Source organism: Ambystoma mexicanum, chromosome 2q (genome assembly GCF_040938575.1).
Source record: "Ambystoma mexicanum isolate Mex_15411 chromosome 2q, UKY_AmexF1_1, whole genome shotgun sequence".
NCBI classification, from domain to species: Eukaryota; Metazoa; Chordata; class Amphibia; order Caudata; family Ambystomatidae; genus Ambystoma; species Ambystoma mexicanum.
Window position 1 is genome coordinate 1,183,911,166 of NC_090924.1, and position 26,991 is coordinate 1,183,938,156.

General features: G+C 45.6%; 1 protein-coding gene across 1 annotated transcript in view; it reads left to right on the forward strand.

Annotated features, from left to right (window-relative positions):
- The window catches only part of MALRD1 (MAM and LDL receptor class A domain containing 1), a 3,359,462-nt gene that overhangs the window by 186,059 nt on the left and 3,146,412 nt on the right, over positions 1–26,991 (forward strand). Inside the window, exon 2 of the mRNA XM_069646615.1 lies at positions 21,533–21,667. Within this exon, the coding sequence (XP_069502716.1) occupies positions 21,533–21,667 (135 nt within the window). The remainder of the gene's footprint in view (positions 1–21,532; positions 21,668–26,991) is intronic.

The window sequence follows — 26,991 nt, forward strand, 5'->3', positions numbered from 1 at the left end:
TGCAAGCAATAGTTTGGATTGGTGGAGAAGTGCAACAGCCGGCAGTGGTGTCTTCCCTCTTATTTAAGGTGCATTGAACATGCAGCAATAGGTTTGGTGCAGCTGAACAGGGAGCTTCAGCTGGTATGGACCTCTGGTTGTTGAGAGTCCCACTCAGGGGGACTCGAAGACTGGATGGTTCCATTCAGGGCCTGCGCTCCCAGATTTCGGTGATTCCAGTGCAGAGAGGCAGGTCCTGATCCACAGCTAAGGTACACCACAAATGTGCCCTGGGAGTGGTTAGGGGGAAGCTCCGTCTGAGAGATTTGGAAAGTGTGCATTTCCCATAGGAAGTCCAGTGATCTCTTATCAGGTGCTTCAGAGTGAATCTTTAGAGTGTGTTGAGAGGATCTCAAGAAGTGATGAGAGACCCTTCTTTTAAATGTAAAAGACTCCAGCTGATGGGACTAAAGCAGGCCTGCCTTAGTGGTCAAATCCCTGCCCTTGAATTGAGTGGATTTTGCCCTTCTAATGTCACGTCCAAAATGCTTTGGTCCAACGGAAGTGGAGGGTACAGGAAAGAGAGAGAGAGACAGGGAGAAACACAATGGTGGATGTTTACTTCTATTGTCCGGAGAACTCCTGCCCATTCAAATTCCTCCCCCTTCCCTTCGTACTAAGAACAAAGGGCTTTAGAGGTGCAGCACCCTGGTGTGAGGCTGCACCTTTGGAATGGTGTGCTACTTTGGTGTCCAGGCCCAACACGGCTGCCTACTTCGTTGCTATCTCTGGTGGAGTTTGTTACCTGCCCTCACAAAAAGATAAAAGATGAGGCCCATTTCTCTGGTTTGTTTCCTGCCATTTGGCAGTCTCCATCGGGCTGACCAGAATACACATCAAGTTCCACAGCAGAGCTAACTCACAGGAGCTGACAGATGTGCAATTTGAATTTAGATGTGTCAGCCATGATCTTAAGAAGTTCCATGGACCATGCCTACACTCAGGCATGGCTTTATTTATTTTAGCGTTCACCCTGCCATCATCATGGGTCGCTTATAATCATCCTATTTTTGCTACAGGGGGCCATATCCTAAATGCTGCTCCTGCTCCGCCAAGAATTGCATATCGCTGCGGCTGTCGAGTGGGCCTCTTGTGACCTTTGAACCTGCTCTATGCTACAGCTAGCTTGTTTAAATATTTAAATATTCTGAAGCCGAGATCTATCTGGGGTTCAACCCTCTTACATCTTTTTCATTGGTGCCAGTGCGTCTCCACGATCAAAAGCAGTCCACCAGGATATTAGTGAAAATAGATAGCCATGACACTGTCTGGTTCTAGACAAAAGTGTTCCTATCAAAGATTAGCCTAAACACTAATACTGGACAAACCTGCGCCGTCACCAAACTCGTAAATTACAATTTATTTTATGTTTTAGGTTTGCATGCTCCCCAATTGCTCTCTAACTATTGCACGAGTTGGGCAGGCAAGCTTGAATTCAGTGGGCCAATCAAAAACGTTACAGACCCATTGCCTATATGAAACATTTTAGGCACTATTTCCTTTCAACACTCACCAGAAAAAAATAAAGGTGAAGTCACATGTGAACACTTTTAGGATACCATCTACCTTAGTCTCTCCCAACAAACCAATTTTTCAGTTCAGTTTTCTAGTGTTTAGACTTTTGTGTGCGTTTGTTTAGAAACAGATCACCTTGGGAGCATTTGGGCCTCACTACAAGTATGGCAATGTGGGAATAAATTTGCAGAAATTGAATTAGTGCCAATGTTCCCTCTCTGCCATACTAGGAGTCGCGCCGTGGTGTGAAGGATTTTCCAGCAGCATCATGCTGGAGGTAAATCCTCCAACTCTCCAATGAAAAATTGGCAAAACAGTGACATTACCACAGCAGAATTACCACCACGGTTATTTCGCCAAAAAAGCCCATTGAGTCCTATCGACTAAGAAAAATGGAGAGTTACACAACCACCACCACATAATCTAGCGATAATACCGCTGGACCTTATTCTTCAGAAGTGGGGGAAGAGATGGATGTTCGAAAAGATGTGGTTGGAGTTGTTGCACAGTTAATTGAGTTTGATGCTGGTGACTTAAGTTAGCGCCTGGAGACTGCCCCTGGGTGGTAGTGGTGACTGGTATAAATCAACATGACATAACATAACTGAAGATGTAGATGTGATGATTTGGGGCAGATTAAGGTACTGTGGACTACTGCTCAGAACACCCCCTGTCCAAAGGTTTGTTTTGGGTTCAAACACATTTTTAGAAGTCCTCCACCAACACATGCTGGTGAGGTCTAGAAATGTCATTAGGAAATTAGGGATCACGAAGACCTTCACGACTTGGGCTAAAGCCATGCTGTATTCAGTCTGAGAGTATTCCTGGTTTGGGCTGAAGGCATGTTGTTTTTGGTCTGAGAGATGTGAGACGTTAACAGCATTTGGCTTTGTCATCGGTGCACAGGAGGTTTACCTACTCTATTTCCATTCACATTATTATGGCAAGAAGTTGGTTTCTAATTATACCACACCATTTTAATTTGTCCAAATGCTGGTTTATCCCTAGTTTTACTGAACATCTGATTCATAGGCTGCCACTGGTAATGATAAGAAGATTGGAAGAGAATTACCATGATGCTTTGCAAATTTAATTAAACGCTTGTTCCTGCCAGCTAGGGTTCGCTTAGCAATTGTAATATTATTATTGTTGTTATTATTATAATTATTATAATTATTATCATTATTTTTATTATCATTATTATGATTATTATTATGATTAGTGCTGGAGTGCTGTACAGCTCATAGAGCAACAAACATGTTTATCAATATATGTAAAAGGGAAATGTAAAGTATACTTTGTAATATCCTACAAACCTGAAATTCGGCATGTGGGTAGGTTCCATGGTGTAGACAATGTAAAAAGTATGAAATATAAATATACCCTTGTCTATTTTTTTTTTTAGGTTTTACTACTAGTACTTATATATAATGAACGCTATAATATTAAAACAAAATATTATATTGTCCTTGCCCTTTATCTTTCAGACCTGATAGGCTCTTAGGTGGCAATAGACATCTGCGTAATAATAGACCAGCTTCCTTTTGCCAATGGGCCACTAAAGGCAGCTAACAAAATAACAATTAATTCAAAATCTCAAAAGATACAAATTCCACAAATCACCCAATGTACATATAATCCACTCTCTAAATGTCCAACATAGTAACATGTGCCGGTAGATGACTGTTTATGGTGTTAAATACTAGGTGACCTCAAGGGGTCACCCATTGCCTCCTGACCACCATGCTCAACAAACAAATTGATAAAACACAAAGTCAAACACCTGGATACTTGTACTGTTGACCCTCACAAGAGTTTCTGAAGATGCCTTAAACTTGTATACCTTGATAGTCACTTTAGCAATCTATATTTTAAGATGCAGTAGTAAGGGCACAAAAACAGGAAGTGTGCGTTAGTTTCAAGAGAGTTCACACAAGACAAAGAGAATCACTTAACGCTTTGCCCATCCAACTCTCAACCCTTTGAGTCTGCATGCAGCTTTATATCTAAATGTGTTGTCATTTCACCATTCAGCTACGAGCATGTTTTGGGACTGTGCAAAGCAGATTTATACATGTACTCAATACATGGATGGCAGTGATTAAGTAACTTGCTCATCCAGCTAAAAGTAATCTCAAGTGCAACCACAGACAACACATTTTAAACACATTGATGTTGAAAGGGTATGTCTTTGGCAGAGCACAATTTATTGTGGAAAACAATTAGTAGAGTACACCTTTGCAGATGGCCTTCTCTCATCGAAGAATTATTTCCTTATACTAAAGCCAAACAGTCTCTGCTGTGCTTTTTGTTCGCCCAGCTACCTTTGGGTTGTATTATATGTGATCATGAGCTCTTTTCAGATATGTAGTATTTCATCCTCCATTCCCTGCAAACGTGTGTTTCCGTGGAATAAGTTTCTACAATTGACACTACTGTATATGTTTTGCATGTGAACGTCATTGGATGCATTTTCAAAAATAAGTCGCATTGGTGTGCTCGGCTCCTTTAATAATGCTAGACTGCCTTCTGTAACGGCATGTTCCCATCCCTTCTTATATGTTGTATGCTTTGGGATTGCATTGGCCCTCATTACGACCCTGGCGGAAAGTGACTGACCGGACCGCCACAGAGTAAATAGCGTTTCCGCCATTGCACGAAGGAGCAAAGTGCGGCCCATTCCGACCCATCGGGCACGAGCACCACGGCATGGCGGAAGTGCAAAGTCCGCGATGGCGGAAATGACCCCAAAACGGCCCACACCGCCGCCGTACGGCGCCCTAGGTGCAATACCGCCACCCATCACAGCGGACACCGCAGTGTGCGCCTACCGGAAAGTACGGTGACCGGAAATATACGGAAACGGAAGTTAAAACATGGGCCCGGAACGGGAAACATCCCGCCGTACACCTATAAAACCACTAAAACCACACAACCACTAAAATCACTACCCTGAAACACACCCCAACTCGTCATCCACCCTAGCGAAACCAAGAAAAATGGGAAAAGTAGCGAAGAAAGCGTGCGACCGCAAGCGGCAGGTCCACTTCTCCCGTGAGGAACTCACCGTGCTAACAGAGACCCTCCAGGAGAATGCTGCCGTCGTCTTCTGCACGCAAATGACCAGGACGGCACTTGCAAACAAGAAGGCCATATGGGCTCTGGTGGCACAGCGGGTAAGTGCGGTGGGGACCGCACCCCGCACCCCACAGCAATGCCGCAAGCGATGGGACGACCTGCGGATACGCGTCCGCAGCATACTCTCTGCCAACCGCAACATTGCCACAGCCACCGGGGGAGGTCCTGAATCACCCATCAAGTTGACCCCCTGGGAAGAAATCTGTGCCTCCACCATCGGAATGGAGAGCATAGAGGGAGTCGGAGGGATGGAGAAAGGAGTGCAGACATCCGAAGATTCAGGTAGGTGGGCCAAATAAAACAATGCCAAATCCACAAAGTCCATCCATGTTAAGTACCATGCGTCCACATAGTGCAACAGAAACACATGTCCAGGAGAACGTCCACACACATCGGCCTGATAGCGCACGTTAAAACCCACAATAAATACATAAATAATTAAAAACCCCTAAAACACGCACTACACGTGCAGCAGGCACACCCTAACTGCAGGCTGCCAAACAACTGCACCCTCACTCCACACACAAATGAAAGCACCTCCAAGGCCCCGACCCAAATCACCCTCAGGTACCACCCCAATGCATGTGATACAATGCCATTCCAATTCCCACAGACCCATCAATAACCCTCGCCCTCCTTTACTCCACCACAGGGTCCGATCCAAACGACGAGCTTCAGGACACCCCTACCAGCACACCTGCAAAGAGGGCCAAGACCAACGGCCAAAGACTCTCCACCTCAGCTGCACGCATCAAGACACGGCAGCAGCACAAATCAGGTGGCAGCACAGAGGAGGGAACATCAACAGGCACCCCAGCAGCCAGCATGCCCACAACACCACCACCACAGGTCCCCCCAACGGATGCCACAGAAGGCACTGCCTCTGGTGGCAGCAGCACCATAGGTGACACCCCATTGATGGCAGCATGCTCCGACACAGAAGACGGGGATGTCGAAGTCAGATCCATCCATGACCTGTCCCAATCCCCCTGTCTGTCCCATCCCGTACAACATGAGGATACCACACAGGGGCACCCACAAGACGACGACTGGCCATCCCCCACAAGCCCTGTGGCAAGGCAACATGAGGACAACAGCCCCTCTGTGACACCCCCGCAAATGGCCATGGCCCAGCAGAGGCAACAGTCCCTCGACCAGTTAATCGTGCAACAGCAGCAACTGGCCACGCTCCTCAAGGACCATGCCGATGAATGTGGGGGCACTAAGGCAGACATAGAAACATCAACTGAGACACTTAGGGCAGAAATGGAGAGAGGTACAGAGACACTAAGGGCACAAATGAAGAGTAGCACCGAGAGCCTGGGAGTCCAAATGGAGAGATGCACCGAGAGCCTGAGGGGGGAACTGCATGCGACGTCCAAGGACGTATGTGCCGAACTTGCCGCAGTGCGCCGTGTGCTCACTGAGCTCTCACAAACCCTTAGGGACATGCATGGACGTGAGCAGGCAGAGACATCATCCGTTGCAAGTTCCGTCCAGGGCAGCCCCCAACGTAGATCTGGGAGGAACCTGCGCTCCACAGGCAGGGGTGCCCCTGATACCCGCAGAGGGGGCTTGCAATAGCGACTGCCCACTGACAATGAGCATCTTTGGACACTGGTGTTCGGGGGGGAGGTAGGAGGGTGGAGGGGGTGTGTTGGGCTCACTTGGGTGGCGGGTCGATAGGGTGTACAACATGATATCACATATGCCATAAACAGTGCACGATCAACCAATGAGATGTGTGGACATTGATCTTTGTGTACTAGGCCATCATAGGCGTACAGTCCATATTGTGCATGTCCCAGACACACACAGTGCCACGAGTCCCGTGTCCATGTATCAGCCACCAGGCGTGAGTGCTAGAAGCATACATCAATGAGATGCTGACGAATGTCACGGCCCTCCGGTGCCTCGCAGACTCCATGAGGTGCTGCCACATCCCCACCCTCATCATGACCATCATCAGGTGCTTGCAGTTCTGCGTCAGGGGGCATGGGCACATTTCTACGTACGCACATGTTGTGGAGCATGACACATGCCATCACCATCTTTGCAACCTTCTCATGGCGGTACAGGAGTGCCCCGCCAGACCTGCTGAGGCAGCGGAAACGACCCTTCAGTAGGCCGAATGCCTGTTCAATGACTACACGGGTACGTGAGTGGGCATGGTTGTACTCCTCCTCATGCTGGTCCCGTGGGTTCCGGACTGGTGTGAGGAGCCATCTCTTCAGTGGATATCCAGCATCACCTGTATGTGGACGAGAAACGTATGATGTGGAATGCCATTGCTACGTACGCACACCCCCCCCCCCCCTTCCTGCCAGGTCATTGCCGAATCACATACCCCACATTATCATGCATGTAATGAGACTCACCGAGTAGCCAGGATCTGTTCCCTGCATGTCGCTCCATGTAGCGTGGTATTGTAGAGTTCCTCAAGACCATAGAATCATGGGTTGATCCAGGGAATCGGGCACAACAATGTGTAATGATCCTGTTGGAGTCACACACCATTTGTACATTCAGAGAATGAAATTGTTTTCGGTTGCGGTACTGGGCCTCCATGGCATGTGGGACGACCAATTCCACATGGGTGCAGTCGATGGCACCAATGCAACCCGGTATGCCGGCAAGTGCATGGAATCCCACTTTTGTGTTGGTAATTTCCTGCTCCGAGCGTGGTAGAGAGATGTAGTCGTCTGCGTGCTGCAGGAGGGCATCGAGCACTTGCAATAGTGTCCGTGAGAACAGTGGCTGAGAAATGCCATGCAACTGTCCGACTGTGTGCTGGTAGGTGCCTGTGGCCAGGAAGTGGAGTACAGACACCACCTTCAGTAGGGGTGGGATGGCGGTTGGGCTATCTATCATGCTGACAAGGTCAGCCTGTGTCATGTCCACAATGGCGGCTATGGTGTCCCGGTCCAGACGGTAGAGGGTGTGGATCTGCTCATCAGTGAGGTTGAACGGATGTGCTCGGAGGCGTGGGATTGCGGGCTGCCTGCGTGGTGGTAGTGGCTGTGCTGGCGGCCCTTGCTGGCCCTGCCTTGGCCTCCTCCTCCTCCTGCGTCTCCTCCGTGCGGCCGGTTGTAGTTGGTGTTCGTCTTCTTCTTGGAGTTGGAGTACTTGCAGTGCTATCAGGTCCCCCAGGGCCAACATCGCGAGTCCTGCCGGTAGCATTTCGGTGTGGTTGTGGGAGGAGACTGGCTGTGCAATTTATGTGTTTTCAGGCTGTATGGCCTCCACCTGTGGTGATTAATTCCACCTGTGCAAACTGCTCTCCCCTTTGGCCGAGCACGTCCCGCGCACAACGCTGCAATTCGGGGAATGGCATCTTGCTATTGCAATCATGTATTTGTACCCGATGGCCGTGTAAGATTGGTTGATATGTTCATTCTGCTGTGGTCCCATTGTTTCACATACTATCTGTGCAGTCGCAAACAGACTTGTGAAGGGTCAGTGGAACGTAGTACTCGAGTAACGGTGGGCCCTCACGCATCACTGTACCGAGTTGCAACGACGGGCGGGGCGTCCCATTTGTGGGTGAAGGCAGTTGCCATTTTCACACACAGCCGCACTCGATGGAATAATTAGTGATTTCAAACGGCCCCAGATGCCTCTTCGACGTGATGTTGCAAATGAGGAATTCGAAGGGCGGCGCTTTCGGTTTTCAGCTAGCGGCGAGGAAATGCCCACAGGTCTGACTGCAAATATAACGTACTATTGTTCAATGTCCTTGAGACAGGGGCCATGGCGAGGATGCAATGATTGATATGAATAGTTTGGGATGCGCAATAGCGACGTGGGCGATGAGGCCGGACGTTCCCAAATACATGTTACTTCACTACACTGGAATTACGGGCTGGGGCACTGTGGATTTTGCAGGCTGCATAACGCACAGACTCAATGGATATTTCTAATGTTATGTGAGTAAATATTCAGGCGTTTTAATCCCGGGATGAGGGAATGATGAATGGATGCATGGGCAGGTGATTTGATACAGAGTTTGCCATGTACAGGGCTTCTTGGGATCTATCCGCCTCCCCTACGCTATGTGATGCAGGGCTGCCATAGTGGGACCATCGTCTATCTGGCCTTGTTGAGCCCTCCCTGTCTCGACGCGCCCTCAGACACTTGTGTCCATGCACGTTAACATTCCCATCTGATGGATTCTGTTTTGACAGACGCATGCACAGGTACACTCGTTTGTGATGGTGTTTGCACCTCGATATAGATGGTTATGAGTCGCAAGTGGTTTTGGGGTGGTGATGATCCTTTGGAGTGGGCTAGCATGCATATGGCTGTGGATTTAGTGTGATCATTGAAGTGAGTTGTTCGAATGTAGTTCTGATGGCCATTCTGTTCTTTTTCTTTTCTTTTGGTTGACAGGTATCTCCTCCCCTTTTGCCACTGCCATCTGTATGCCACTCCTGCAGATGGGTTTTACTCCCGACACCTGCTGCTTCGTGTTAATCAGTGGAGCAGCATTACGATCTTATGGGACGATCGCCAATGGCCCACATGCCCTTACGCAGTACTGGTGGCTCGGAGCAACATTTCGGCCTTTCAGCTGGACTAGTGCCTCCCCATTGGGACGGCCCTGCGGTTCTGTGCACTTCCATGTTGCCTTTTCGTACGTGAATGTGGCTCTGTGTACCATGAGGGAACAGGGCGTCACACAAGTAGTGGCTGGTCATTTCTTGCGGATGCAGCCCACAATGGTGAAAAGTGTTTTGGAGTTCATGGCCTGATGGCTGTATGGGCTTGGTGATTTTGATGTGCATTAAATTTCTATTCTGATTTGGCCCGTGTAGCGTTCTTCTTTGCAAGTGATGTGGCATATGCCTATTTGGGGGGCGATGTATTGTGAGGAGATCTGCATTGGGTTCCAGCTTTGGAGTTTAGTTGCGTGGTACTGTACTGGGCGCGTTTGCCTACGAAGCCCGTGAGGTCAGGGATGGGGGCTGCCAATATGACAGTTTGAATGTTGTCATGCTCAGGGGCGGGGGATTGGGTTTTGTGTAACAGATGCCGGTCAGCCAGGTGGAGTGGTGGAATGATGTGATTCTCGGAATATTGCTGGTCACAGGTGCCTGTGTTTGCGTGCGTTTCTTGGTGGGGGACTGTGGTCATGTCCATTGGGATGGCTTCTGTATTCGTGCCATCTGTGCCCTGCAGCTCCCATTGGCCCCTGTTGTGTTTCTTTTGTTCGTTGGCATGCATGGGTGACTTGTACATTTCAATGGTTGCATTGTGACTTCATTGCACCTACGGGGAGTTGTACTTTGTGGCCAGGGAGCGGTGTACAGGCACTCAGTGGGGCCGTTTACGGTTGATTCGCGATGCCGTACTTCTCACCATGGCGGAATGGTACATTCCGCCATGCTTGATGGCGTTAGGTACATGTCCGCTAGGGTCGGAATTGGCGTACCCTTGCGCCATGGTGGTGTTTGCGGTTTGGCATGGCGCGCGCGCGCATGCTTGGTGCAGTTAGCGTTGGCGTTCACTACGGTGTCGCTAATGGCTTCGTACTTTGCGGTGACGGGTCATAGTCGCACCGAGCGCTATTCGATGGCGGTATTGCATTTCTGCCATCGTTTTCCGAATTCCGCAAGGGTCGTAATGAGGGCCATTGTGTTTTACTGGCCATGTGGCCTTGAGTACATTTTACTGGTGTTCGTTAACATTTATATAGCACACCTCACCACTCGCATTAAAGACACAATGGTATACTTTAATAGAGATCAAGGACCCAAAAGACAATACAATTCTGCAGCAGTGGCATTGAAATATGGAGTGGTATACAACTTCACAAACGAAATAGGTTGATTATAAAATGCAACAAAGAAACCTTAAAATTACAACCAACGGCACTGCTACAATCAGCCAAGTGTTCTTCAGTAGTGGTATGATGTATTTTCATGCAATATATTTACTTTTTGTATCTGACATTTGTCTATTTTTTTATTTTGGTTTTATTATACTTGATTTAATTGTTTAAAAAGAAACAATTTTTACAAGATTGCTCCTAAGTGTTTCAGTCCTTGAAAGAAAAGAAAAGAAAAGAAAAGTCTGAATCCTGCCAGCCTCTGCTACTTGAAGAGAGGGGGACGAGGAGGAGAGGGAGTTTTGATCTTCTAAGTTTCTAAGTTTCATCTTCTCCAGTTGCGCTATCTGCTTTGCCCTGATTCAGGCGTTTCAATAGCCCAAGACTTTCATAAGAAACCTGTCACTGCAATGGTCCATTTAGTATTCTCTCCACTCATCAAGTTGTTCCATTTCCCCTCTTCGTCCAAAAAGTCGAATTTGCCAAATAAATGTTCCAGATGGCAAGTGCGTGCCTCGTCCACCCCTCTACAGGTGAGGAGCAGGTGTTTTAAAGTGTCAATTGCATCTGGTTGACAAGAGAATCGGCAGAGGCTGGTGTTCACTTGTTTTCGCCTCTCTAATATCTCATTTGTGTATAAGATATTCAGGCGGATCCGCATAAAATTTTCACGAAGCTTCTTGGAGGGACACTTCAATAAATAGGCTCTCGTTTCATTGATTTTTGCTGGATTGGCCGGCCCATTTTTCATAGAGTTTACTAGCTGCACTTCATCTATGGTTTGTATCCAGTCTCTCTCCATCAATCGCTCTTTTATTTTTCCTGGATTACGAATTAGGTCAAATTGGGAGCAGCCTGCCCAGTCAAGATGATGGTTGATTTTCTGCTCCCATCATTTGAGCATCTTGCACGTGCCTGCTCTGGTTTCTTGTTCTATTGCCTTGAGTATCAATGATGAATTTGACAAGAGCATTTTGCGGTATAGCATCAATTCATTCCGTGCTACGATGGAGTTTATTGACTGGAGTGTAAATTCTTTCCTGATGACCGCCACAGGAGTAGATTGTGGTAGACTGAAGACTTTGCACCAGTATAGCCCTTCTACTTTCTGCCAGAAGGGTGGTGAGATGAAGGGCATTGATTCCACCCCGTACATTAATTTAGGGATGACTTTCATCCTGTAGAATGTCAGCAGGGCGGGCTATTGAGAATTGGCCGTACTTCCTTTACAGTATTTTGGTTTGTGTTGTTAAAAGGCGTACGTTTTTCAAAATGGTTTTGCACATCGGATTTTCTTTAACGCTTTTACTCAGTATGATTCCAAGGTACTTAAACTCCTCAACGATTTCCAGGGTTTCTTCACGTACCTTCCATGGGAGATAGTTGCCTTTGAAGGCCTATCTGCGTTTGGTCCATCAAGATGATGTCATCTGCATATAGCATTCTTGATATTCTCTCTTCGCCTATTCTTGGGGGGAATGATCGTACTTTTGCCTCTTGGTCTTTATACTCCAAAGTATATGCGTTATAAAGTGCCGGGGCAAGAGGGCATCCCTGCTTTACTCCTCGTTCGATTTTAATCCAAGATGACAAAAGACCCTGCTGATTCAGGCGTATGCACATCGACGTGTCACTGTACAAGTCCTTGATGGGATTTAGGATTTCTGGTGGACAGTTATGATTTTCAGGTTTTTCCCACAAAAGGGTTCTGTCGACACAGTTGAATGCCTTTGTTAGGTCAATGAAGGCCATGTAGATTTTGGGATGGCCGTCAACGACTTTGGCTTTCAAGGTACCTATGGCTAAGATGTTATCAGTCGTTCCTGAGTTTTTTACAAAACTTGTTTGTAACAGGTCAGTCATGTTGCCGAGGGTTACCCAACCTTTGAAACTTTCCAGGATGAATGCAGCGAAAAGTTTACCTATCGAGTCTAGTAATGATATGGGCCGGTAGTTGCTTGGGTTGTCTCTCGCACCTTTCTTAAAAATAGGCACCACAATCGCCTTCTTCAAGACGGGGGGATGGTTGACGCTATGTTACAGTTCTTGAAGACTTCTCCCACGAACTTGGACCAGCTTTCAGCCTTTTGTTTAAGATCAAAGTTAGTAATGCCGTCTGGTCCTGCCGCACGTGAACCATTGAGTTTTTTTATTTTATTAATGATTGTTTCTTGATCCGTTGGGACTTTCTATTTTGCTTTTTTATCAGTGGAAGATGATGATGGAGGTTTCAGGGGGGCTTTGTAGAGTTGTTCAAAGTGTTTGACCAGCTCAATTCGCCCACTGCATTGGTTAGTGGCTGGTTCTCTCCCTTTATTTTTCCATTGATAAGTGAACAAAAGTCCTTTGTTTTTTTGCTGCAGATCGGACGCAGCATCAGTTCTGCGTCATCTTGGTTTCTCTGATGTTTGTTTGCTTTAAGCCACTGTTGGTATTTTTTTGTAGCTTTATTTGATTCTACTGTGTCAAGGTCCGAGCCTGATTTATTTGCTTTTCTTTTGAATTTTCTAACAAGCTTCCTCTTCACCAATTGTTTGTTAAAAACATGGATTGTCGTTGGTGGCAGTTTGGCTTCTTTATTTCCGTCTTTTTGTGGACTGTCAGGACTGGTGAGTAATCTGTTATATTTTCAGAGTTGTGTCTGCCCCGTCTCGTGCCTTCAATGTATTCTTTCGTCAATGCGCCAATTGCCGGGTCTGAGAGTCGAATATGGATTCCCTGTGTGTCAGTGTCTAGAGATAAAAGCGTTCTCCGTTCTTCTTTTGCACTTGTGTACCATCATGAAGTAGTAGATTGTGGTGACTGTTTTTAGTCCTTTGCACCTTGAAAGAGGCAAAGTATTTTAGGAGGTTTCTAGACACGTAAATGTAGTCGATGACCGCCCTTTCGCCCTTTCTCTCCCATGTTGGGATATTACTTTGTTTTGTGTCATTTGTCAGGTGTAGGTCTCTGGATTTCATGAGTCTTGACCACAGAGCGGCTGTTCCACATGGATTTCTCTTGCTGGTAAGTAGATCGATGTTCAAATCGCCGGCAATCATTATATGTTTGACATCTTCTTCTATTAGTGCTGCATCGATTGTCAACTCAACTTCCGTCAAGAACTGTTCATTCGATATTCTCAGAGGGTTCCAATATATTTTAAGAACCACGATCTTGTCTTGCGTCTCTTTTTTTACTTCTTTAACCGGGGCTGACCAAGAGATTATTGATGCCAAGATAAATTTCGATCTTTTAATAACCTTTGTCAAAGTCAGGGTGCTTCTTGATTTGACAGCTATTATTATTCCTGATCGTGGTCTTCCTTTAAGCCCTTTCTGGGCTGGTGAGTGTGTCAGCTCAAATCCGTCTAGACAAGGTTTGTTAATTAACCATGTCTCCTGCAGGCAAAGTACGTCAGACAACTGCACGTCCGATCTTGCTGTAACGTGGACAAATCCCCTCGTGTTCCAGGATGCCAATGCCAGTACAGGTGTGTTGTTTGATCCTTGTATGGTGACTATTTTGCTCTCAGCCGGTTAACTTGCATATTGAACCAATCGCTGTTTTCATCGAGTTTGTTGGCGCTTGCTCTCCGAAGCACCAGCCTTGTTTGCCTTTGGAGGATGGACCAGTTTCGATTGTTTGATGAGATCTCTTTAGGGTCGAGTCGTCCAAATGATCCTCTTTCCAGTGAAATCTTTCTACTGGTTTGGGTAGTTTGTCTTTTATCTGTTCTCGTGACTGTGTTTGATTGTTTGATCATTGGTCGTCCGCTTGTGTCTTGCTGCTTATTCCCCCGCCAGATCCCGAGAGTTGATTACTCTCTCTGAGGGGGCCTGAGATGACTTTGTGAGGGGGAGTCTCCAACTGGACGAGTTGTGGTTTAGTACTGCTCTTGTATCTTTTCCTTTAAGCGGCCCTCTAGGACTTCTTAGCGCAGTCTCCTGAGTTGTTTTATCCATGAGGTTCAGAGTCGCATTCATTGCGAGGGTAAGTTCTAAGCCTAGATGTTTTAGTTCATGCTTTGAGCTCCAAAGTAGTTTTAGGGCCTTGCTCGAATTGACGTGTAGATAGGAACTGCCCTTTCTTCAATTTGGGTTAGGTACCAGAATGTCAATAATACTTGGCAAGGCCACTTGGAGGGACTTTGTTTGGTCAAAAATGTTTGATATCGCCTTATAGTTCAAGGTCCAGTTATCTCGTTCTTCACGGCCTCTTTGCAGCTTAAATGTTCGCGTCAGGATTGGTTCCACACTGAAAGTTGGGCGACACAAGGTTCTCCCTTGCGTCGTGGACCCTTGACCTGTAATGTGTTTTTGGTTGAAGATGTGGGCGATGCAAGTTCGTCTCTCCTGTTGGACGATGTTTGACGACTTCAACTTTTTCTACATTATCCTTTCGGACCTCAAATTTCCTATTGTTCCCTTTGTTATGGAACTGAGGTGAGGAGCTTTCGTGGCCTGTCGCTGAGTGTCTTCGCTTTAGGCCTTTTGACTAAGATGACGCCAAGCCTCTTTGAGCGTTTTTTGTTGTTGATGTTTTTAGTTTGTATCCGAGTCGCTTGTGATAGCGAGCTGGGATCGGCAAAAAACACTCTCTTATTTGAGTTTGGCGCCGGTCTGTGGGATCTTGTTTAGTCATTTTTTGTTGCAGAGCTTTTGGAATTTCAGATTCGGAATCTTCGACAATGTATAAACTTAAATTCATTAAGTCAAGTGAGTCGTATGATTGATCACCAACTCGCTGATACTCTTCTACTAGCTTGCTCTGAGCTGGCATTGTAGGGGAGTTTTTCCGAGTAGGGCTGTGGAGACTTTGGGCCGTTGGCTTTTTGTCGCCTTTTGATTTAGCGCTAGGCAGTCCTTTCACAAGCCCTGGTTTAACATTTGCCTCCTTTATTGTACTACTTTGCTTTGGGAGAGGGTTTTTCTTTGAATCATTTTGGGTGGAGGCTTTCTGCGAGAAAATGTCAAATGTTGGAAAGATGTGATTGCCGTGAAAGTGAAGATTGTTGGTGATGGTTTCACTTTTGAGCTTCCGTTTGCATTCAGTTTAGTTTCTGATTTTCTTCCGTTTTGCCCAAGGTTTGCATTATTTTCACCACTGTCACCCGCCTGTGGCGACAATGGTGCAGGGGTGATAAGTGAATTCTGGTCTACTTTTTGAGGTCTTGCGGATGCTGCTGAAATACGAGGCATAACATCGTTTGCTGCTATAGATGCACTATTAGGAGTAGCTCCCCCGGAAGTCTCAGTTTGAGTATGTGAAGATCGTGTGTCTTTTGCCTCTGATTCTCTCCTGTTGTCTTCTTTAGTTGAGTTGCCCTGACTTAGCCTTTCATCTAGATTGGTTTGTTGATCCCCGTTGGGATTTCTCCCCTTCGCAGTCACAAAACCCTCTAGGAAGAGTATTTTTGTATGCATCATAGCAATTAGTGTGTTTTGATCTTTCATTGAGTCATTTAGGGCTTCGTATAATTTTCCGAAGGGTGCCAACGCTATAGTGACTGCTGAAAGAATGGTCATCGTGTCCATTTTCTTTTGGGGAGAGTCCTGCGATTGTTTGCTGGAAATCTCGCTCAACCGTCTATTTGCTATTGGTGACATTCCCCAAAGGTCTCTGGTGTTTGTTGTTTTGTCGGCATTGTTCCTCTTATCTATAGTTTTTGATGGAAGAGGGCTTGTGGTTGGTTGTTTCGCAGAGGGCTGTTCTTTGGCAGTTTCTCTGACAATTTTCCCTTTGTCACTCTGAGGCGTCTCTTTTCCATTGCTAAGATCCCCAAGCTCATTTGAGGTTCTGGGTTCTAATGCTTCTTCATTTATTTTCTCTTTTCCATTGGGAAGGTCCCTTTGGTCATGTGGTGGTTTTCTGAGTTCTGGTGTCACTTCCTCCTGTACGTGGCCACAGCTTTTTCAGTGCTCTGTTGGGGCAAAAAGGGCTTTGAGAAAGAATCCAGTTGTGCACTTGGCTCTGATGCACTGGACTGAGTAGTGTTAGCTTTTTCTTCCCCTGCAATAAGTGTCTCAGATTGGCCCGTGTCTGGGACATTTACGATGGTTGTTTTGTTGAGCGCCTCCTCTAGATTTTTTTGTGAACAAATGGGTTCTTTTCTGACCACAGCAGTTGAGGGGATAATTGTACCTGTCAGGTGCATCGCAGTATCTTCTACGATGGCCAGAAGTTCAGCATCCGAAATGTCTTGGTGCAGAGAACCATCTTGGCGGCCTTTCATGCCAAAATATTCTTTTAGTGTGTTCATGGAGCTGGATGGATTAAGAATGCTTAATTTGTTTTGGTTTTTGTACATTCTTTTGTAAGGTGTTTTTGACCGTGTTGCTTTCCGGGCCAACATTTTTAAAGTACTGGCCACTATTTTGCTTATGAAATGATGTTTGAGAGGCACCTGATCCTCTTTTCCCAGCAAATGCTCTGTTGGTGAACCTGTGCGGGCGGCTGACCCACCCACACTCGCTGGGAAGGCTGAGGTGTCAATCAGTGCGGTGAGCCCTCCCACCTTGCCACCCTGCCTCTGCCTCCCCTCACAGACGAGGCCTGGGAGAGTGCTGCCTCACGGCTGGAACTCCTCTCCTGGCCCCGCAGGCCCCTGCTCCGGGATCGATGGCTGCAGGGCCGAATGCGCCCCCGGCGGAGGCGAGGCAAGATCATCCACCTCCGGGTGCGCGTGCACTGCCGCCAAAATGACCGAAAACATTTGCTCCGCTCCGGGGCTCGGTGCCTGCACAGAGGGCTCCACCAACGCCGCCATCACCACTTTCGTTCCAACACCACAGGTGAGGTTGGGCGGCTGCAAGCTTTCTCCTCTGTTATCACAGGGGGTAGAGGGGATAGAGGGAGTCCGTTCTTTCCCACAGGGTTCTGCAACTGCTTTAGATGAAATCATTTTACCGGGTGTTGCAGGGGTCTCTGCATTTGGGGAGGAAGGATTGAAGTCACTGTTTTCCAGTTGCGTGGGTAATAATGTTTGTGCAGATGCATGCTCTGGCGGACTAAGCGCTGTGCTGTCGGAGAGTATTTCACTCGTCCCCCCCTAATGTTTTTTCTTCAGTGGAGAGGGGGGGGTGGTTTTGTGGAGTCGCCTCTTCCCTCCCTCCCATTCTTAATTGCCTGCCGGGGTTTCTGGTGTACTTGAAGTTGGCTCTGTGGCTTGTTGTTCAGGTTATGAAGGGGGGTCAGTTTTGGATCCATTGTTGGTTGTATTATTATGTGTCTCCTCTCTGGCAGGCTCCCTCCTGCACAGCTAGGAGACGCCCTTGTTTATTTCTAATATGTATACCCTCACCTTCTCCATCCAAGGGGTGCCGCTTTGCTGTTACTGCCATAAACTGCAGAGACTGCTCTTGACTCTGCCACGACTCTGCATCCGCTCTGCGGTGTTGGTGTGTTTTTAAGTCCTCCCACAAATAGAAAGCAAGGATAGCCTCTGGCACTGGAACACACTGAGTAGAGTCTGGACTGCAGAGACTGCTCTTGACTCTGACATTTTCATAAACCTTAACATTTAGAACAGAGTGTGAACACGGCAGGATTGTGGGGGCAAAGGCAACAAGTAAAAGGCTTAAACACGTCATACTCATTTTTTAAAGACTGGTTACCGCCTAGAGTGAAATTAGAAGAATACAGGTATTGTAAGAACCGCCGGATAGCCATGAGCACTGGGCATTGGCTACATTACTAGGCTATAGTGAACAATGAGCTAGGATGCAGGGTACGTGCAGTGAATAATAGGGGTGGTTTGGTTGTGCTGGGGTCATGGTTGAGCCTTATGCCGTATGCAATTGAATGAGGATTTGCATTCCCAGCATGCACTGCTGATAATGACAGACATAAGTATGTGTTGCAAAAAATATGTTTCTTAAAGGGGGTTTATAGTTTTTTCATTTCTATGAAAAGAGACATTATTAATAACGTGTGTGATGTGATGTAAGACAATGAAATATTTTCACTTATAAAAACAAATTAAATTGACAGAAAACACTTTGTAAAGAGATGTTATGGTTAAGATGCATCCAGCCCAGTAGTTAGCCAGTGGCATCACACCTTGGCATCCCTTGGCATTTCCCTCCTGGGTTCTCATGAGCACTTGCCCATCCGCACTGCCCCTTCTATATATGCACTCCTCTCACTGCACAATGCATATGTGCACTTAAAGGTGCACTGTGTCCAATTTTTTTGTATAAGTAAGGGAAATGCCGATGCCAAAGATTAGTGGAAGATTGTTAAGTGGCAGTTGGTGTGTGGAAATTAATATGGTCATAGGGTTATATGTACAGGTTTTGGAAGTGATTGGTGGTTGGGCGTGTGACTGTTTGAAAGCTGGCATTGAGGTAGTGTTGTAAATGTTAAATTAAAAAGTGTGGAATGGCTGCCTTGTGCAATGGTGCGCATGTGCCATCCGGGTCTTTTAATGATCCATGGCCAGGAACGGGGACTGTGGAGACCGCGGATAGTTATAAAGGTCAAACTATGATGGTCTTTATTGTATGCTAAGGAAAAGTATTTGGGACAGAAAATTGTTTCTGTCTTTTTATATTTTTCTCTGTAGGAAAATCTTATTGAGTCTAACTACTTTACAGAGAAATGTAAAGTAGATAGAGTATATACAATTATTTTTTATTTACTTCTATTGTTTAACTGTGAAAGTTGGTGCCTAAAGAACCTTTTTATTGGTTTTTGTTTATTTATTTTATTATATTTTGGTGCAGGAGTGGTCAGAAAGTAAGGTGGGGAGGGAAATGAGGGTAGAGGCACCGACCACAAATATGGAGGAGCAGGTGGACAGGGAAGGATTTTGCGTGTGTGCTACATCTACAGTAGGGGGCAGTGTTTCTCATGCTCCTTGATTACAAAAGCATTTCGAAATTGCTCCCCCCTGCAGAGTTGTTTGTTGCTGTGTATACAGAGTACTGCTGTCTTTGAAAGAAATAGTTCAACAACCTCTTTTATCGCTGGTGGGATTTTGTGTCCCACAGAAGTAGGTTGTGTGGTTACAAAATTGTTGAGGAAGATGAGGTGGAAGAATGCAGCCTACCACTTCCTAAGAATGGAACAACCTTTCTGAGAGAATTACAGTGGTTAGATTTGGTGTGGCAGCGCTAGGAGGTGGTCCCATAGGAGTACTGTCCAGGTAGTCCGTGACAGTGGTAAAGAACTGCCACATTCATGATTCTCTCTGGGTGGTAGAGGAAGACACTTCTTCTACCTCATCTTCTTGGTCCTCTTCATTGTCTTTTGAAGTACTGGACATTTTTTGTTTTATAGGTCCTCCAGCTCGTGGTGGTGGCAGCTCTTCGGGAGGAGTGATGGCAATAGCTGATGCCATTTTTAAGAGAAATAGCAGTTTTACTAATAGTCTTCCAAGTATGTGCTGTGTGCTAGATTGTTAATAGACATTGAGCAGGAATATGTGTAGGAGCTGTGCAAGGGTAGCTTCAAAGTTCCTAGATTGTCCGAAAATGCAGTTCAGAACTGTTTGCAAAACATAGACCCGTTTGCAAAGTGCTGATCCATTCGTGAACACGTCATCATGTCACGTGACACTGTTCGGAATGTCTGCAATGACGTCAGACATTCAAGGACGCTGAACACAAAAACAGTGGAAACATTTGAAAAATGTATAGAAGTGTTCAAAATGATGCTAGCAGGTGTGGAATGGTAACTCTTTGTAAATTGGATGAAAATGTTGCTATATTGGTGTAATTATTCTATTAGTAAATTATAGGAAATTAGCATGCACTGGCAAAAGCCCATGAAGATCACTGGAAAAACTTTGTTAAAGGGACTTTATGGTTAAGTTGCACTAATAAAAACCTATGAAATTTAATGAAAAACACGTTGTTAAAGGGACGCCATGGCTACAAGTAAAAGCGAAATCCCCCTGAGATTTGCCAGTTATGGTAAACTAAGCAACCATAACTCACGCCACCCCTGTGCACTGCTAAGACTAACACTCAGGACATGAAAGATGACATCACAAATGTCATTGATCACATCACTGATGACATCATATATTAAATACATTTTAATAAACAGTCCCTTCAATGGTGAGTTTATAACGTTGGAAACAAGATGTTAGGGGTGATTGGGAGACCTAGTATGAACTACTAAATGTATTAAAGAATGTACTCATGTAAAGAAATCATTATATTCTATTGTTGTTGTTGTTAATAGAGGAACCTAATCATACATACATGTAGGCAATGGTTTCAGCATGCACCACAGAAGTGTAATATATTTAATCTGGTCATTTCCGATAGTAAAATAAAAAATGCTACCTTATTAGAGTTTTGAATATTGAGTAATGTTAAACATGGAATAAATAGGTAGCAATTGAAAACCTACCGCATAGTTGTGTAAGTAAAAATAAATGCATATAAAAATGCACAATGCATACTAATTAGAGACACATACAGTGAAACTAAAGTAAGGAAGAAAGAAACAAAAGCACCAAAAAATGACAATACCATTAGTATTAATCATCATGTACACAAATTCATTGTGTGTTTGAGGCCTGCTTATTTCCCCATGTATGTGCATTATGAGCTCAGATGAAAGTCTAAGGAAAGTACTTTGCGGGCATATAAAATGGTCAATGTGTTGATAAATAGCACCTTTTAAATTTTGGAAATTCTCATTGTCAGCAAAAACAAAAAACTAGTCTAATCATGTAAAAAACAAATAAGTGACGCAGATATGTGATGTCATCAGTAATATCATCAATTACATTTGTGATGTCATCTTTGATGTCCTGTGTGTTAATCTTATCAGTGCAGAGTGGTGGCGTGAGTTATGGTTGATCAGCTTACCGTAACTGATGAATTTCTGGGGGGTTTCAATTTTACTTGTAACCATAATGTCCCTTTAACAAAGTTTTTTTTCAGTGAATATCTATACATAGCAAGGCATTTAACTAGGCACAACAGATCTGTATATTATTTCTCGCAATGACTTCTAGATATAAAACATTATTTCAGATTTTTAATGTTTTCCAAACAATACATCTTTTTTTATTAGGTGCTTCCTACGCTCAATGTGACTTTGAGACGGCATGCAATTTGATAATGGATGCAGAGGTCTTCAGAAGTTGGACCAGGAGGAATGGCTTGACAGGTGCACTCCCAAACCATGATCACAGTGGCAATCAGACTGGTAAGAAAATAAAGACCTGCATTTGCATATTGCTATCAAGCATGCTGACGATTCTCTCATTACTTTGGAGTGTAATTGGATGTAAGCAGGGACTGCATGTGAGAGGAATGCATTCTAAAACATCACTGGGAGTGGCTTGTAGACATAAAAAAAACAGTATAAATGTAATTTAAAAAAAATACCAACTAGTTACTAAAGCGGACAAGAATATTTTAGATACCAACCACATTTTAGCAAGGGTGCTGCTTTCCTATGCCATGGATGCGGGGATGATATCATAGGGTTAGACCCAATAGAACAACATAGGCTGAGGCACTGCCGTATAGATGCCACCTAACCAATGTATGACCAGTTACTTCCATATTATGCCAGTTATCGCTGCATGACAGGTTTGTCATTATATGATAAGTAGAGCCCCTGCATTGCCAGTTGCTGCGATATCAAAACTGCAGTAGAGAACTGACATCCAATAGATGTCAGTCACCAACAATGCACAGGAGCAATAATGCTTTGATTAATGATAATGTTTTTTTTGTTTTTTATATAGTGCCTTTGCCAAAGAACTATACATAACACATATTTAAATACAATTATCATTCCAACCTATGTTGGTACTCATTTACCAACCTCGGAAAAATGAAAGGTTGAGTTGGCCATTCCGGGATTTGAAACTACAAACTGCAGATCAGACGTAAATCTTAGAAGCGATTGGTCAACCTACTGTGCTATCTTATCGCTTTGATATTGAAAGTGCAATGCCACTATAAGAAAACATGTCAAAACTGTCTGCAAAACGAAGGCTAGACACCTAATAACACTTATCATGTTTGCTGTAGACTTGATGCACAGTAAAACATGTCATGTCTCAGTAAAACATACATAGATGGGTTGAACTAAAATGCCAATCTAACCATTTAATAACACTTATCATGCTTTCTTTATCATAGATGACCAGAAACATATACCATGCCACAGTAAAGGAAGGCTTGACTGGCTGCACACACATGCCAGTCTAGCCAGGTTTTTACACTTATCATGATTACTGTAGCAGAGATGCCTAGTACAAAATGTTAAGCCACAGTAAGAAATGTCTGAACTAGCTGCACCAAAATATGCAAAACTAGCCACGTATTAACAGTTACAACACTTCATTATATATACCCAGAAAATATGCCATGACACAGTAAGAAATGGATATACTGACTGCGCCAACATCCCAGGCTAGACAAGTAATAACACTTATTATGCTTACTACCAGGAAGATGCTCTGTAGAAACCTTTTGAATTTATGGTATGAGTGATGGGTATAATGATTTTAAAAAGGGCCAGAATACAAACACTACCAAGAAAGAAAGCACTTGCAGATGTCCAAGTTGAAGCCTGTTAGTAAAATGGCCAAGGAGAAGATGTTTTTATAGTTCAGAATAACATCCAATATGTACCTGGAAATGAAGATAGGGCATGAAACTGAGTGTAGTGTAGAATAGTAATGCCACATTTACTCTGACAGCACAGAAACAAGTAAGGTGCAAACCTGTGACATACTTACCACCATTTGTAAGGTAGAGAGAAAGAAGCAAGGTTCTAGATAGTGAACACTCCTGTGGTGGGCTCTGTGAATGGTTCACTTGGAATTGTAATATTTCTGCAAGGTCGCAGGTTTGAAGAGGCAAACCCAATACCTCTTGAAGGGGAAGTTTCAACAAAAAAGTCCTGGTTACCTTACAAGGAAAGTATTTGGACCCTTATTTGTGAAAGGATCTCATGTGTTTTCATTTCAGTTGTTACATTAAAGTTTTTATTTGCATTGAAATATAGTTAAGACACATTGGGCCTCCATACCGGGCTCCAATACCGGGTTTCTTCAATGGGGAATTACCGGGTCATTCCAACACTGGAGGACTCGGTAATTCCTCCTTGAAGGAACCATTCCCCGTTCCCATTGTCTTTTGGGTGAAGGTCAGCCGACACATGTTTCAACCCCTGAGGGTCTTTCTCAAGTCTGAATTATTCCATATTACATATAGTTTCATGTGACATTTTGATGGTGCAAAGTGTGCCTGTGTTGTGGTTGTGTTTAGGAACCACGGTTGGTGTCAAGTGGTGGATTCCATTCCGACCTTGGAAAGTCAGGTAATTCCTCATTCAAGGAACCCATCCCCATTCCCATTCGAGCCCCATAGGGCTCAATGGGAATGGGGAGGGGGCTTACAATGGGCCCGCTAATAACGGGCCCGTTGTTAGCACCATGGTCTGCTTGCGGGTCCCGCGAGCAGAACTCATAATGAGGCGGTAGGGGTTGATGGCTCCGGCACTTTTACCGGCGCTGTTAACCCCTTACTGCCTCACCTGTAATGACCCCCAATGGGCCTCATTCCGACTGTGGCGGCCACGGAATGAACGGTGCTGGTAAGGGACTGGCACCGTTCATTCTGGGCCGCCACATTATGAGTTCTGCATTTAGTCCCAGTCTGAACGCATGGCCAGACTAGACATGCAGAGCGGGACCCACTAGCAGAACAGGATGCTACCGTTGTTAACATCTTCCCCATTCGCATTGAGCCCTATGGGGGCTCAAATGGGAATGGGGACGTACCGGGTCCGGGTCCCGCGAAAGGGAATTACCGGGCCATCCAAGGTCGGATTGGCCCGGTAAATCCCCTTTTGCGGGACCCAGACCCGAGTTTGGGGGTAGCCATGCTGCTAAAAATGGCATGGCTACCTCCAAACTCGTAATGAGGCCCAATGTGTCGGAACTATATTTCAATGCAAATAAAAACGTTCATATAACAACAGAAGCAAAATCAAGTGAAATCTTTTCACAAATAAGGGTCCAAATACTTTCCATGCAAGGTAACCAGGACGTTTTTGTTGATACCACCATTTGTACCCTGCCACTGTGTAAAGACTGGTAGGGGGTGTCTGTACTTCTGCTCTCTATATGGTAGAGGAGAGGCACAGAAGACCCCTGCCAAGATTCTCTATTATGGTAGCAATGGACGAGTAATCAAGGCCTAGCTTCTCAGGAGGTGATGCAGACTGGTTCTTAAGTACAGTGTAGTCCCCGAACCCCCACAAAGGAATGTCCACACACTGTATTACTGAAAACACAGTCTTTATATAATAAATATTCAAAGGTATGTACACGATCACAATAACGCACTTTGTACTCGGAAGTCAACAATGATAAATATATACAATTCTAAAGTGGTACCACCAATGTTATCAAATCTCATTAAAGTGGATCAACTGTACGGTTAAAATGTCACACAGATTAATAACGAGGAAACCAGCAATAGAGATAGGCAGGAACGTAAGATGGTTGAAACAATAGTCTTATTTCCTCCTATTAAGGTTTTACCCCCCCAATGTACCTGGTGGAGTAGAGTTCTCCGAAGATGCGTCGACCGATCCTTCTTGAGTGACTCCCTTTAAAGCAGGAGCCAAGGATTGTCGAGAGGCGTCGAGGAACTCGGCGTTCGGTGGCGGGGAATCGATGGCCCTTCTTGAGTGCCCTCCCTTTAAGGCAGGAGTCACGGGTCATCGAACGTCTGACGGTGAACAGGTTGAACTACGGCAGTGAAGTGGCAGCTTCGTTCCTAACGGTGCTCGTCGACGACAGAGCGTTGGTGCCCTGCAAGGAAGAGGCATGCGGGGCACCTCGGTGACGATAGTTCTGGACCGCAAAGAGATGATGAAGAACTGTGGCCCAGCAAGGGCGTTGAGTCGTCAGCGTCTCTGTGGTCCTTAGGTGGTGCGAAGCCCACCGGCGGATGCTCCTCGGCGTGTCAACGGTCGAGCCTTCTCCAGCGGGATAAAGCGGGCGACGATGCAGACGAGAGCGTCCGATGATCATATGAAGTTCTTAGGCAAACGGGAGCATGGCGGCTCCGGTCGGCGACGGCGGTCGTCGACAGTGGCGGACAACAGTCTGAGTGCTTCTCTTTGATCAGCTGTGCATGATGGTCCCTCGTAGCTAGGGAAGAGGGCGCCTTACCAGGTCCTCTCTGGGTCAGTCCTTGGAGGCACAGCAGCTTTCAAATTGTGAAGGAGAGCAACAGCAATTCTTCTCGTCCAGCAGGGCTTCAAGGTCAAGCTTCAGTTACTCCAGTTACTCGTTGTAGCGGACTTCAGCTTCTGAACACGATTCCTAGCAGTGAGAGGTTCCCAGATATACTGTTGATCTCCCATTCATTCCGCTGGGTCACACTCAAGCATCCAATCACGACTAAGGGCATTCATGCAGGCAGGCAGCCAATCAGGCACACAAGGTATTCAGGCCATTCACTTCTCTCCAGACACTCACAACAAGTTATGTGTATTGGGACAAGTACCGAGCCATTCAACACTCCCAACTGCATTCATACCGGTTTCGGACAGGGCTGTCTCAGTCTTTGTCTCTCATACCAGAAACCAGACAACCACAACAAGAAGTGCATATTGGTCACACACTCCATTCACTCAGGTCCCGCCCACAGGAGGTACTCACAACATACAGTCACTGGGAAGCCTCCAGCTAGTCTGGCCGGGCCTTCACAACAACACCATATATGGCACTTCCACCCAACAGCCAGTCAGGGGGGAGGGACAGAGTCAGGGCTTCCCAGGACTTTGGGAAAACAAGGTAATAGGTAATAGAAAGCAAGAGGCCGTAGGGGCCATTTTGTTTTCCATCAGGAATCAACTTATCCCAATGGCAGGGCCGGGGTATCCCAAAATGGAGAATATTCCGCGCACCTGTCAAATTCAGCATGGAGCTGCCACCAGCCCATACCCTGCTCTGCGGGCCAACCACAGGTGCCCAAAAACCTACACTAGGAGCACAGGGTTGTACCCCCACCCATGGGTGCCATAAGGGTATCCCACGGGTCCGTTCACCAAACCAAAAGAGAGAGAGCTGCACATGGACTCACATGGACTCCTGCGTGGAAAACACGACAGAACACACGATAAAAAGCAGTAAAGGTCAAGGATGTGGAGGCCCTGTCCCTCCGATGCATTTCCAGTATCACACACTGAATTCTGGTTTGTGAGGTAAAGTTTAGGATTAACCCCCAGCATAAATCCTAAAGTTTACCTGCAGAAAATATTTGAATTCATAGCACAAAAATGACTACAGCCGGTAAATATCATAAATTCTCAATGGTGATCTATGGATTCCAAAAAGGGGAATGAAAAGCTGTAACACCATTCGTAATCATGTGGTGAATATGGCAGACTGTCTGCTAGTGATGGTAACTGAGTTTGGGGATCAATCCATGGAAATGCTTCAGAATGACTGCCTAACAGGTAATGAGGTCCAGACTCTTGAAATACTTTTTATA